Below are 15,552 nucleotides of genomic sequence, written 5' to 3'. Positions count from 1 at the left end.
ATTAAAGCGACTATTCCAGGATGCCTTAGTATGTGACCTATAAGTCTGTCTCTTCTTTTAACTATATTTTTCCAAATGCTTCTTTCTTCATCTATTTGCCGCAATACCTCTTCATTTGTCACTTTATCCACCCATCTGATTTTTAACATTCTCCTATAGCACCACATTTCAAAAGCTTCTAATCTTTTCTTCTCAGATACTCCGATTGTCCAAGTTTCACTTACATATAAAGCGACACTCCAAACATACACTTTCAAAAATCTTTTCCTGACATTTAAATTAATTTTTGATGTAAACAAATTATATTTCTTACTGAAGGCTAGTTTAGCTTGTGCTATTCGGCATTTTATATCGCTCCTGCTTCGTCCATCTTTAGTAATTTTACTTCCCAAATAACAAAATTCTTCTACCTCCATAATCTTTTCTCCTCCTATTTTCACATTCAGTGGTCCATCTTTGTTATTTCTACTACATTTCATTACTTTTGTTTTGTTCTTGTTTATTTTCATGCGATAGTTTTTGCGTAGGACTTCATCTATGCCGTTCATTGTTTCTTCTAAATCCTTTTTACTCTCGGCTAGAATTACTATATCATCAGCAAATCGTAGCATCTTTATCTTTTCACCTTGTACTGTTACTCCGAATCTAAATTGTTCTTTAACATCATTAACTGCTAGTTCCATGTAAAGATTAAAAAGTAACGGAGATAGGGAACATCCTTGTCGGACTCCCTTTCTTATTAGGGCTTCTTTCTTATGTTCTTCAATTGTTATTGTTGCTGTTTGGTTCCTGTACATGTTAGCAATTGTTCTTCTATCTCTGTATTTGAACCCTTTAATTTTATAATCATTTGAAACTTTTATAATATGTTTTTTACGGACACAATATTATTCTGTCAAAGAATTTTTAGATTATACTAATTTTTAAAAAAGAAAGCCCTAATTACCTGCATTCCATTCAACGTATACGTAAACAAATGGTCAACGTAATTTTCAATTTCTCTTCTCAATTCTGAATTATTTTGTAGTAATTTTTTTAGTTTAATATATACTCGTATACCATAAAATTATTTAATGTACTTATATTTATATAATTAATACGATCTTTAATCACATTTATTTTAGGTAGATACGAGAAAGCTGTACCTATTGGGGTTTTAGGTAGGTAGAAAGCTACCTATTGTAATGAATACCACGATCCGACTTCAGAAAATTTTAACATATCATCGCGTTTCACATCCCTCAGACCCCAAAATATATACTTTATATATATATATTTCACTTTCTTGTGGACACGATAACTGCCGTAATTTTGCGCCATAACTTTAAAATTTATACGTAAAAATATAACGACCAAAAACCTCGGACGAGTTCGTTAATGGGCAAAATCGGTCAATGGGGGTGGAAACGGGGAGGGGCTATTGCTATAGCTTTCTTATTACGTAAAATATCGAACTCGTTTAAAGTTCCTACTATTTGTTGGATAAGGGCCTAAAATCTATCTATGTAAAGTTTTGATGTCACCAACCATTGGCCAGACGTGGAAAATGGGATTTCGAAGACAAAAAAACTCATACCTACCTTAATAGGCAAAATATCGAATCGTTTTAAAGTGGTCGTTAGTCCTTTAAACATTACTTAAAATTTTTGTCTGTAACAATTTTTGATATGAACAATCCTTACGGCAAGGAGTGGCCAAAATATTGCTGGAATTGTAAGAAGATTGGACTTGTCGTATGCTAAACATGTGAAACTTTTTTCACATGCAACCATTGTCGTATTAAGTAAATTAGAAGTTTTTCTTTACTTTAAGGTGGAAATATTTTTTATCCCCTACTTAGCACCGGTAAAATCTATCTCCGCTTTTCGGCGTGTCGAAAGGATTTTTTTATTTTATAATAAAATGATATGTATAATGTATTATGACGTACAATCTAAAACAAATATTTATTTATTTACGAGTACTAAATTTTTGGACTCTCATCAATCCACTACTTCAATTAGTTTAGATTTATCATAAATGTTACTAGAGATGATTCAATTTCCTAGATGTAGCCATGTCTAATGTAAGTAGAAACAATGTTTAATTTAAAAAAAATATATTTTTTTGCCTGCGGGTATATGGAAGGCAGTAGGTCATAATTGAATGGTGAGAAAAAGCATTTGTTAATAGGTGAGAAAATAAAATATGACTACCCACCAGTTCTTCTTTCATACAGTAAGTTATTAAATTTCAATAAATATAAATAAATATACAAGTAAATTTAAATTCAATCTCTTTGCAAAGATATAACGTGCCCAGAATATTAACCTGCTCAAAAGATTATTAGATCCTGGATACCAGTATTTTTTGGTGGTTGGGTTTCAATTAACCACACATCTCTGGAGTAGTCGACATACGATTACAAGACTACGCTCATTCTACACATTACTACATTCATTCTCACATATCATTCTCATTCATCCTCTGAAGAAATACCTTCCGGAGTCTAAACAGAAAAAAAGGAGAGCTCGAAAATTTATAAACAGTTAATTTTACTGCATATCCTGTTGTCACGTAAATTGCCTCCATAATCATCATAATGGACTGCTTTCTACAAAAATAGTTCGATTATGCTGTTACTTACAAATATTATTATATAATTTTTCATTAAATTTTACGTATAAATTTCTCATTTAATTAATATCATAGTTATTTTAGTTTTAATATCCTCATTATAAAATGTTATAACTTCATATTATCCTACGGCTAAAATATAATTATCGTAAACTTTACAGAAATAAAATAAAAATAAAAAGTAGTTAAAGCGGATTAATTCATTTAATCAAATGAATTATTATTTTATAATGTAGATGTTTTAAAAAGAGATCATTTTCAGAAACTACGTTAAACAACTAAGTAACCCATATTCAGTAATAAAATTTTCATATCTCTGTCGAAGTTAGACCGGAATGAGGATAGATTTTAGCACGGAAGTACGTAATATGGCTCATGAGATTATAATAAAGATGGTTCCCCTTCCGGTAAATTATTTAATCCGATCAGTCCTTCCGGATTTTCCATTAACCAAATTATCAGGAAAGTAGGTAAACTGTTTCGGTGAACAGGAAGACACAATTATCATCTAAAGTTTCTAATCTATCTTAATACGTTATTTATATTATATCTACAATTAATTGTGTATATACTTAACTTTACTCCCTCAAATTAAAAATGATGTTACGTTTTTGATTTTAGAACAATATAGACTATTATTACAAATTTATTAACATATTTGGCTTCGGCAAAATATATTATAACATCTGATTTAAAAGAGGTTTTATTCTTATATTATTCAAAAAGTTAATAAAGAAAGAACTGATTTATTTATCTCATGTACGTAGCTTTCCACTTGAGCTGCCTTTTATAGAATTCTAAAAGGCTTTCCAAAAAATGAAAATTGACTTATTAATTAGCGTACTGAGAATTTAAGAATAGAAGAAATTTATCTAAATATTTCTTAAAATACGAACCTGGAAATCCTAATCTTAAATTCTCAATAAGTGCTATAAATTAAGAGGTAGAATTGAGAGGCGAGTTAGGACGAAGCGATATTTCATCGCCTAAAATCTTTTTTTGCAAAATTAGAAAGGGTCTTTAGAGATTAGATCGGCAGGATTAAGGTAAAAATATCCTGGGAGAATGGCTGAATACCTTAAAATATGTATATAATGTGATGCTTATTGTGAGGTTCTCGGAGGAAATCAGAAAATTGATGAAAGAATTATTTGACAAAACCAGGCAAGTCGATATTATAACCAACTTAAAGAAAACAAAAATTAAGCATTTCAATTGTGAAGGAGCAGGAAAAATTAAGGCGAAAGGCGAAGTGGTACTACATGTTTCGAGTATATCGTCTACTTAAGGCAAAGAATTTAGAAAGATGAACATCTATTATTATGTCAAAGAAAGGATTGGGATGGGTAGCATTTAAAATATATGAATATACAGATTTGACATCAAAACAAATAAATAAAAAAACAAGATTCTTTTATGTGTGTACTGTCAGTTTTGATTTTATTGTTGCAAAATTTAATCGCTGTCAGAGGAAATCATATAGAAATTAAAACAAGTGTATGATCGATGGCCAGAGGCGTGATGGGTATTACTAAATGAGATAGAAAAACTAAGGATTAATTACGGAAGATACGGAAGAAACAAAATTGTAAAACAGCTAAAATAATACTCAAATACTAAAGTGTTGGATTAGCTATATCAAGACCCAAAGATGAGAGATGGATACTGGAAATGTTAAATTGTATGCCGAGACAATTTTTGGAATTAAGACTTTAAGAGATATCTTGGGAAGTAACTAGAAAGAGAGTGGCAATAAGTAGGAGAGAATGGAGAAGGATGACAGGAATGTATAAAAGCAAATAGATATATAGGGAGTAGATGTCAAAAATAGAAAGAATATTTGAATTAGAGAAATTATGTTGGTTTATTAATTTTTTTTTTTTTTAAACATTAATGATTACTCTTTATTATTATTAGGTTACCACTTTATTAACCGAGTTGCTATACATGGTTTTTATTTAGTATGAAAAATATAGTACAGTAGTTTAAGACTGAAAAAATAAATTAATTTTTGATTATTCATACATTACCTTATTTCAAACTTATTTTCAAAAACAAATTATTCAAAAACACACTAAATAAAAAGTTACACTAAATAAATAAATAATACACTAAATAAAAGTTATTTATGAACGTTATAGTGATTAAAGGTAAATTATTCGTTTTTAATTCATTTTGAAGTACATGGTCTTCAAGACAATAAAATATGTACTATAAATTTCATGTAAAAAGTTTTAATTAAGAGGAGTAATTTTTGTATGTATTTTTATTATCTTCCCAAAGTTTCAAGATTCTATCTAGTTCATGCATTAAACAAATCTTAATCACCGTTACAAATACTTATACATTTTTTTTTAAAAACATAATTGTTATTCTATTGTTAATAACGGAATAACGGTTCGTTCATCTAATACCAGATACCGGTCGAGATTATAATCATGAGAATTGTTTGATAGGTTTTACAAGTTAAACAAATTTTATTATAATAAACTTGGAAATTAAACTGTCATTTCCACTAAATATCTACATCTGGATCACATACTCACTTTGCACGTAAAAGAAAAAAGAAACAATAAAATAATTGTCATTAGTTTATTTAATATTTGAAAATATAAAACTTTATTTAATTTACATCTATATATACTCGTTCATTAACTGAACACCGTTCTATCAGTTGCCAAGTGCGTTTATATGTTTTCTTTCATGATCAATCATCAGAATAGAAACAACAGATTGACAGCAGTTTTCGGCTTATCAATATATTCCTTAGTCGCAAACGATAGATTTTTCTTTCATTAGTAATGATAGTTTTCCAAATTGAGCTGTCACAGATTGTTAAATATGGACTTTAAGGAGATTACAGAATTTCTGAAATTTAAAAGTCGTTTAAAACATCCCTTATCGACATTGAGTAGCTGCTCCATATGTAGTAAAATAATTCTATAACAATTGATCGAAGTTGAAGAATAAAATAATTTTTAAACATATCAAGGTATGAAATGCTGTTAAATTTTTTCAGAAAAGAGCAGTCCTATCAGATGCTTTGTAGATATCGCTGGCCTCATCATTATAAGTGATTGATGTTCTATAATTTCCTCATGAATGTGGGAAGATTTTTCACATAAAAATAGTTAACAGCTCCAAAAGCTATTATTAAGAAGAAGAAAACTGATTTTCATATTTGGTAACACATTCTGTGTGTTACCAATATATGGAATATCATATAAATATGTTTTCACGTGAAATTTTTTTATTACGGAAAGGGACTTTGTGGCCACTGTAAAATCAAACAGTATTACTATCGATTCGAAATTTTTTAACTTACGTTTTGCCTGATCAGTAAACCATTGCATGTGAGACAGATAAAAAAGGGCTCACTGGGCTGGTCTATTGTTAACTCATCACAAGCCAGCCGATTCGAAGTCGAGAGTCCTAAGGTTCAAATCCTAGTAAAGTCAGTTACTTTTATACTGATTTTAATACAATATCAAGGATACCGGTTACTTTTGCGGTTGGGTTTTCAATTAACCATACATCTCAGGTACGGTCGACCTGAGACTGCACAAGACTATATTTCATTTACATTCATACGTATAAACCTTATTCTTCATCTGAAGTAATACCTTACGGTAGTTCCGGAGGCTAAAAAGAAAACACGAAAGCTAAAAGGAGGATTTATCTTAACTAAATGAAGACAACAGTCTGCCAAGAAAAGTGATAATCTGGAGTGCAGTTTTTTTTATATATACGAGGTGTGATGAAAAAGAGTGCCAAAGAAGCTCACGAAATGTTAGAATCGGTGTACGGCGATAATGTGGTAACTTTGAATTTTGTGTACAAGTGGTATGACCGATTTAAAAACGGAAATGAGTCTGTTAAAGACGAGCAGCGTGCGGGACGTCCAGTAACCCCAAAACAGTTGAAAATGTGCAAAAAGTGGAAACAGTGGTTCAGAGTTCGTTCCAAGAGGAACAACTGTAAACTCTGAATTTTATAAGGGTGTAGTGCAACGTTTGCGAAACGACGTACGAAGAAAGCGACCAGAAAAATGGACCAATGGCTTCCTTCTTCACCACGATAACACGCCGTGTCACACCTCGCTTCTCATTTTTGGCCGAAAGAAGTGTTCCTGTCTGTCCACATCCGCCATACTCACCGGATTTAGCACCATGCGACTTTTGGCTCTTCCCAAAAATTAAAACTGTGCTTAAAGGAAAACGTTTTGACACCATTGCTGACATTGAGAGGGCCACGACCGAGCAGCTAAAAGCCCTTCCGAAAGACGCCTTCCAGAAATGCCTCCAGTCATGGAGTCAATGTTGGGATAAGTGCATTGCTAGCCAAGGACAGTACCTTGAAGGAGATTAAATCGAATTCTATGTAACCTTATTACTTTTTTTAATAAAAAATTATTCACCGTATTTTTTTATCACACCTCGTATATATATATATATATATATATAAAATGTCAGTTAAGGCAAACCGTGTTGACGAATTTCCGTCTAGTCTGATATGTTCTCAGTCAGCTTATTAAGATCTACAATCACCTGATACTGAAAATAGTAATGTATTTCTTTGTATTACCTACTGAAAATGTGTGTATACTGAAAAATTGTTATCACACAAAAACAATTTGTTTCATATTACCTATCCCAATTATTCTTATCTCTAATTTAAAAAAATTATAAATAAGTTCCATAATTCAAAAATAAATGAAATTAAATTTCACCTGTTTTGCTATCGGAGATGATGTTGCACTTCTAATCCAAAACACAGAATTTTCAGAAATTCAACTTGAACGTATCAAAGTTAAAGCGGAAAAAACTAAATTTATGACAAATAAAAAATACATGAATCACATTAAAGTTTATCTTTGAAAAACTCCAAAGTGTCAAAATCATTAATATTTTAGGAAAACGACCCGACAAAATGACAGTAAAATTGGTTCTTTAAAAAAATGAAACTGGAGCAATGAAAAAAGCATTCAGAATACTTAAATGGTATGTATTAAAAAAATTCCTTTCCATGAACACAAATATAAGATAACAGTAATTAAATCCAAAAGTCTTTACACATCTGAATGTTTAAATCAAAATAGAACTGAAGAAATACAAAATTAAGAGAACGACGGAATTTAGAAAATAAAGAATGATTCCGAAGTATACAAAAAATAGTTTACTCTTCAATAAGAAAGAAAAGATAAAAGTTTTACAGACATATTGCAAGAATGGTAAAAAATATCGATAAATAAAATATTTGAATTCTGTAAAAAAGAGAAACACTGAAATAACTTAGTTCTCAGAAGTTCAGAAAAAAACTTGAGAAAAACAGATCTCTGAAGAAAAAATCCAGTATAGGAAAACTTTTACGAAAAGTCATAAAATCGGAATATTTTTAAGCCAAAATAAAAAATGGATTTTAAAATCCAGTGAATTAAAAACACAAGAAGTGGCTCAAAATAATAATGAAGGATATTGAAAAAAATATTTTATCTGTATCCGTGCCAAAATCTGTATTTTTACACAACTTCAATTTTTCAGATTTTTGGTTCAACTAGAGTTTTATTCGAATAGGCATAGATACTATTACTCATTACTATTTTTAATTTTTTGTGGAATACATTTTATCACAAAAAAATTTATGATTGATTTTCATCACGTAAAGACTTCATACATCAATTATATTTTATCTAACTAAAATTATATTCTCAAATAATACTGAGTTTTTATATCTATATTATCAATCTTGTTTTTAAAAATTATCAGCAACTAACAAGATATTAAATTACATTAAATAACTATAGTAGTAGTAATAATAATAAAAAATTACTTACCGTAAAGCCTTATTGAACCCTCAGTTTCACCAAGGGAATTTTTTGATATACAACGATAATTGCCAAAATCGTGAGCTTGTAAATTCCGGACGGTAAGCTTCATATGAGCACGGTAACTATTTTCTGAAATTTCAGTTGCATATTTATGTGTTGGCAACAGCATAACACTTTGATATACCCAGTAACTAATCGCGCGTGGGTATGCTTCTGTGTGACAATCCAATGTAACATCGGTTCCAGCTGGTGCACCTACTAATTGGTTTGGCACCCATATCATGGGCGAAACTGTAAAACAAAAAAAGCAAAGTTTTAAAACCTTTAAATAAAATACGCGCGTGCATGTGCCAACATACATACATACAAATAAAATATGTTAAATGATTATTGAAATTAAATAACTCAGAAAAAGATTAACAGAAAATGAAAATTTATACCATGAAAGTATTTCGTTTTTTCACAATAATTTTCGAAAGAAATAAATTTCAGCGAAAGAAGTTCTTTCTGCAGTTCATTATCAAAGTAAACATTATCGTGCACTATATAATGGAAGCATAGTAAACAGAGTGTACTGATTAATTCTGGTGAAAATTTACATAGTGTAGCTTACAATTTTCTTTTTAAATTAAAATTAAATTATTATGTTTACAATTTTTTTTTAATTTAAGAATACAAATGATACTAGTATTTATAATATTTATGAAAAGTATTTTTTGTTTGATTAATTATTATTCTTTCCATAATTTTTTTTCTTATGTAATTAATTTAATTACATTTATTTCACTTTTAATTAGCCTATACCTTTTTAAACATAAAAAATAAATTTTTTCGACTTAGTTGACTACATATAACTTTATATTTTTCTTTAAGTCACAGAAAGCTCTGTTTTCTTAGATCGTATATGCCGAAATTTATGTTAAAAAAAGTCACTAGCACAATATGTGTTTGAGAAGTTATAAATATGTCTGAGAAGGTACTAACCGTTGAGGAAAAAAATTAGTTGTTAACGAATGTAAATTCACATTTATTTGTAGTAATTATGTTTTCTATAACTGCTAACAATTTTTCTCTGAAATATTCAAATGTACATATATATATTTTTTTAAATTTCTATTAACTTTCATTATTTCTACTTCATTTCCATTAAATTTTGTATCTTGATCTTTAAAGGAAATATGATTGGATTAAATGGCCACTGCCTGGACGTACCATTACATACTTTTTTGAGGTTCCATTGTAGGTGTTAATTTCCTTTTAAATATCATACATTCTCATCTCATCTTTTTGATCTGTGCCAGGTTTTTTACTTGCTTAAGGATTACATATTTCATTGAATTATTATATTATTGATATCTATATATGGTAAAACCTAATCTGCCTCCTCACCCCTCCGGAAACTGTAAAAAATTGAGCCCAACGTCATTTTCTCCTTTCCTAATATAATAATACTCATAAAATTAAAACATAATGTTCACAATTTTGTGTTTTTTTTAAATTCCTTTTACGAAGTAAAGGAAGTATTGTGATCTTGAAAAATTTTAGTTTTCAGATCTAAACGGAAATATCCATTTTGACCATCCCTGAATCCATTTTCACTAGGTTCGGCGTGACGTCTGCACGTACGTATGTATGTATCTCGCATAATTAAAAAATCGATTAGACGTAGGATGTTTCAATTTTGAATTTAGGTCTGTCGTAACATCTAGTTGTGCACCTTTCCTTTTTATTGCAATCGAATGGATCAAAAGTGTCCAAAAAAAAGCCCAAATTCCAAAAGATTTGGATTTTCTACTTTCTGTTAACTGCAATAATAAGCCATCATTGAAAGCGTTTCAAAGATATATCATGTGGTACTTATTATCATTGGTTCCAGAGTTATAACCAAATAAAATGTCATTTAATAAAATATTTAGATCCTACAAGGAGATGGTACATCGGTTCAAATCAGATTCCATTTCAATTAAAAAAAAGGATTTTTTTAATTTAAATATATTGGTTTATAAATAATTATTAACCTCTGATTGTTAAAAAAAAAAATGTGTATATGTAATTTAATAGGCGTACATGGAAATCATGTGGTGACCCTACCGGATTTTTTTTCTATGAATTAACTTGTTTAGAATGCACTTTGTTGAAATTAAGTTTGATAAAACATCTTTTATCTCTTACTATTAAAAAAATACATTATTTTTAAAATTAAAACGAAAATTTATCAATATAGATTTTATTTTTAAATATTAAGCTCATTAATTCACACAACATAAACAAAAGAGTTGTAATTTTAGTGTTCGCATTCAGCTTAAATGTGATCGTTCCTCGGACATAAAATTGATAATTAGTATTAGCCCCTTGCGATCATATTTATTCATTTTCTTAAAAAAGAAAATTTTAAGTTATTTCAAAATAGTAAACATTTATTTATTTGTAAATTAATAACACAAATTTTATATATGTATAAAAACTAAAACTAGTGAAACTACTGGTGGTTTAGCTACTATCAACAATCTGATTAAATTTTTAATTTGTTTCATCCTGATAATGAATTATTTAAAAAATTAATTTTTTTTTAAATTGTCAAATCGGTAGGTTGCAAGATTAAAAATATATAATTAATATATTATACATATATATATTTTAGTAAGATAAATTTTATGAAATCCATCTTGCTATAGAAATAGTATTTCTTATATCTTCCAATTCCCTGATCATATTTTTTTCAAGAATTTATTATAAACAGCTCATTTTTAAACAGATATTACTCCAAATTTTATCATAGTCGTTCCTGAAAATCTTGAAGCCAGACAGCAAATTGACGCATACGTAAATACATATGCACATTGGTAAAATAATATAAGCTATATTTTTGTATTGTAAAAAAAAAAGAAGATATTTACAAATATGAAAAGCAACAGTTACAATTTTTGATCAGTAACGATACTTTCTCTTGTATATTATGATAGACTTAATAAGAAGATGTAAAAATTTACAAGAAAAGAAGTATTTTAAATATTAATGTAGTCTTTAATAGGATAACAAAAAATCAAATATTAGGTACAAAATGGAATCTGTAATCTATGCAACCTTCCCTCTTTTAGTATCAAGTTCGTAAATGTTCAGGTATTTATAATATCTAAAAAAATAAATAAATAAAAAATCAGAATCGACTTGCAAATATTTTTTGTAAACAATTGATTCTTCAAAATGCTCGGCTTAAGTAAATACTCAGTACTCTGTTCGATCTCAGAGAGTGTTTAATGAAATTAAACGTTTCATTAACTCTCTTAAAAAGCCATCAGCATATGTTTTTACATTAATATCACTGAATTAAAATATTTTTTTTTCTATTATAATGAAAATAATATGTTTTAGGTAGATAACTCAGAATAAAATTTTAAAAAATTGCCAAGCTTTTAAGTGCTTAATTTTCTTTTTTAAATCGATGTCATACCTTCCGTACTCCTATAGAACATATAAAATAAATAAACGGATATTTTATTGTAATAGATATATAAAGAGAAATTATACAAATCACATAATCCGTAGATAGAAAAAGAAACTAACTTGGATGGTTCATGAACCCATTATGAAACCTTCATTAGAAGAATTTTAAACAAATATATATATAGAAATTAATTATAAAATAAAATAGTAAATATCATGAAAGTTTTTTATTAATTATTTAAAATAAAAATAAATACCACGAAATAATTGTAAAAAGACTACATAAAGACACTAAATAAATAAAAAGCTACAGAATAGATAACGATAAAAACGATTCAAAAGGTGTTAATGAAAATTATTTGAGCATGTAATTTACGTACGAGTTGAACGGAATGAAGAAAATTCAGGGATTTTTAAATCCTTTAACTATTTTATTTAAAAATATATATTGACAAAGTAATATTATTTTTTATAAAATAAACTCTTTTAATTGTAAGTTAAATAAATTGGTAAGATATTTTTTAAATGGTTCGATAATTTATTAAAAATGGCAACAAAAGCGTAATTATAATTCCCTTTCTCGTAAACCGTATATAGTATTATATTAGACTAAAGCAGTTCTGATGTCTGGATTGGTACCGTTGATGTTAAAACTTTTTTTTTTAAGTGACAAATTTTTTTAAGCAAAGATTGTACATTCATAATTATATATATAAAAATATGTTAACTTTATTAATTTTCTAATATCGGCCAACAAAATCTATATTTATGGGATGCAAACATAACATTACAATTCAATAATCACAAATTAATAATGGTTGCCAAATTATGGTTCAAGTAAGTTCATAAACACTTCTGGGATAGTAATAATATAAATTAGAATAATTTTGAATCTAATAAAGCTAGATATTTCATTTCAAAGTTAATTTGTAAGTTTTATCGTCTATTAATATATATATATATATATATATATATAGTCAAGAAGTTTTTATTCTGTTGACAATAAAATATGATGCACCTTCAGGAAATATAAAGTTTTTTCTTTCTCAAGACAAAAGTTATGTCTAGCAGTAATTATATCTAGATAAATAAATGTTCCTAGAACCTTTATTTAATTATAATAAAATATTATGTAATGTGTTATTTACATACCCCCTGATTTACGACCATACTTTCTCCTTAAATTATAAAAATGCATGAGCAAATAAGAAAAATTACTATCAAGGAAATGTGAAAAAATATTACATTTATTAATTCTGTACTGTCTTATGAGGTAAGCAGAAGAGAGTTTAATAGTATTCTAGCTTTAGTAGTTAAAAAGTGAGCTATTATTTTACGAAACAGAGAAACGTTGGAAAACGGCCGACCTCTAACGAATATATAGAATCCTGATAGAAGAAAATTATAAATACCTCAACCGAAACTTAATTTGGTATCGATGTAGAACTATGAAATTTATAAATGTTCACCGATTGAATGTACACGTTTCATTTTAAATTATGTTATTCTAAAAATAAGAAGAAAACAAGGCTTTTAGATCATATCGAAACCGAAAAATCACTAAATTAATTTTTATTACTATGTAAAGAGTGATAACACGAAGTTTTGATTTTTGAAGTTTTTGTTCTTTGAAGTTTAAAATCTGAGCTTGTAAGTCAGATTCTGCATCGATTTTAAGATATAATGCAGAGATTGCATTTATAATTGATAAACAAAATCCTTTTGGGTAGAGAGAGGTGTTCAGCCAGAGACCCGATCTTTTGTCTAAACCTAGGATCTTCATTTACACAAATCAAGAAATTAAAACATTCGATAAAAAGCGGTAACTAAAGATAAAGGAATTTTGTTAACTGTTTTTAACCATTCACTTTTGGTATACATTTCATGGACGGAAAAAAGCGGAATGTGTAGGAAGTATACAAGTGGATGAAAAAGGGCTATTATCAGTCAACCAGAGGCTTAATAGTTAATAAAACTCCGGTAGAGAGTTGAATATAAGTTGTCGTGAATATAATAAACCGATATAATCTAAATAGTTTTCGGGACAATGTGTAAAAAATGGTAAATACCATAGAACAGTATTCCAATAAAGAGATTATTGAAATTAGGCAACAAGAGTAAGTTTACCAAGACTTTGAAGAGACAAGAAAAAAATCAGATTCTTATAAATTAACGAAAATATATAAGATATTGAATTAATACCTAACAATTATGGAATCACGCAATCCACGTTTTTCATTTATACTGCGAAAAACGTTAGGATATAACACTGTTATAATGTGATGTGTGCTACAAGGAAATGTATAAAAGTAGAAGACTTTCAGAGTACAAGAGCCGTTTTAAAAAACTATATAGAACATAATGCTTCTCACAATCCTCTACATCAAAATTTAATTTAATATTTCCTACCGACAACATTTACCCAATAAGGTGAAAATAAGATTACGATGTTGTAATTTTACGCTTTTATAATTACTTCAATTAAGCTGTGTTTTTTAATTACTTCAATATATTTGTTTAATTTTTAAAAATTGTATACTTTTTTATCTTAACAATTTTACATCTGCACTAATCTCGTTATTCTAGTAAATAAATGGAAAAAATGGCAAAATAATAGTTTTATTTCAGTTTATAAAAATAAATTTATTAATTTAATGAAATAAATAAATTATTTTTTGATTCAAATTTACGAAAATAAATACTATTACGTTAGACAATACATATACTCGCGTGTGAAGCTACGATGGGGATGCGAATATATAGTCTCTATATATATATTACAATTTAGGAATAATAAATAATATTTTGTTAAAAATTTTTTTTAAATTAATATAATATTAAAAAGTAAAAAGTAATTGAGTTATTACAAAAATAAAATTTATTAAAATAAATTCACAATCATGCATGAAAATTTAAGCAAGTCTCACTTTTAATAAAGATACGTTAAACAATATTATACTGACAGGAAAATGTAATTGAATAATCATTGCGGTCAATTTTCTTTTGCTATTTTATGAGCGTCATTTTTTCCTTTAAAATTACGTACATCTTTTAAATGAAATAATCGTCGTTTATAATAATTTCATCTTGAATTATTCCATTGAAACAATAACAAAAGAGTAAAATTACAACTCTGCCGAGTTAGGTTGTTGTCAGAATCTATTTACAACTGAGGATGAGATATAATGGCTGAACGGTTATATTTAATGAAGTATGTTTTAGAATTATACTTTATAACCGAAAGTATAATAAAAATTTAAAGGGTTTCCATAAATAAAATAATCTGTCCGCCATATTTAAGAATCTGATGTGGCCAGCACATAACTTCCTTATACGCCTTTTAAATTACGTGTATACGTTATTTTACAATCAGGGATTAACAATTATTAATAAATTATTAATAAGTCGGATTTGAACCGATGTGCCTTCACCTTTTAAGAAATAAATATTTCATTAATTAACATTTTATTCGGCTACAACTCTAGAACCAATGAAGGTTACCTCTTACCTCTTGATACAGGTGAAAAGCTCTCAATGAGGGCTTATTACTGAAACTAAGAAAAGTCCAAAATCCAATTTTTTTTTATTTTCGGATTTTTTGGACACATTGGGTTCAGTCCATTGCAATCAAAAAGAGAGGTGCACAACTGGGTTTTACAACAGTC

At 28.0% G+C, this 15,552-nt stretch overlaps 1 protein-coding gene across 2 annotated transcripts in view; it reads right to left on the bottom strand.

Annotated features, from left to right (window-relative positions):
• Positions 1–15,552, bottom strand: part of DIP-delta (Dpr-interacting protein delta) — a 1,030,723-nt gene that overhangs the window by 113,842 nt on the left and 901,329 nt on the right. For both annotated transcript variants that reach the window (XM_075358853.1, XM_075358852.1), the window contains exon 6: positions 8,450–8,734. In XM_075358853.1, the coding sequence (XP_075214968.1) occupies positions 8,450–8,734 (285 nt within the window). The remainder of the gene's footprint in view (positions 1–8,449; positions 8,735–15,552) is intronic.

Source organism: Lycorma delicatula, chromosome 3 (assembly GCF_047948215.1).
Source record: "Lycorma delicatula isolate Av1 chromosome 3, ASM4794821v1, whole genome shotgun sequence".
NCBI classification, from domain to species: domain Eukaryota; kingdom Metazoa; phylum Arthropoda; class Insecta; order Hemiptera; family Fulgoridae; genus Lycorma; species Lycorma delicatula.
The sequence above is the reverse complement of the archived record's forward strand: the minus strand, read 5'-3'. Positions and strand labels throughout refer to the sequence as shown.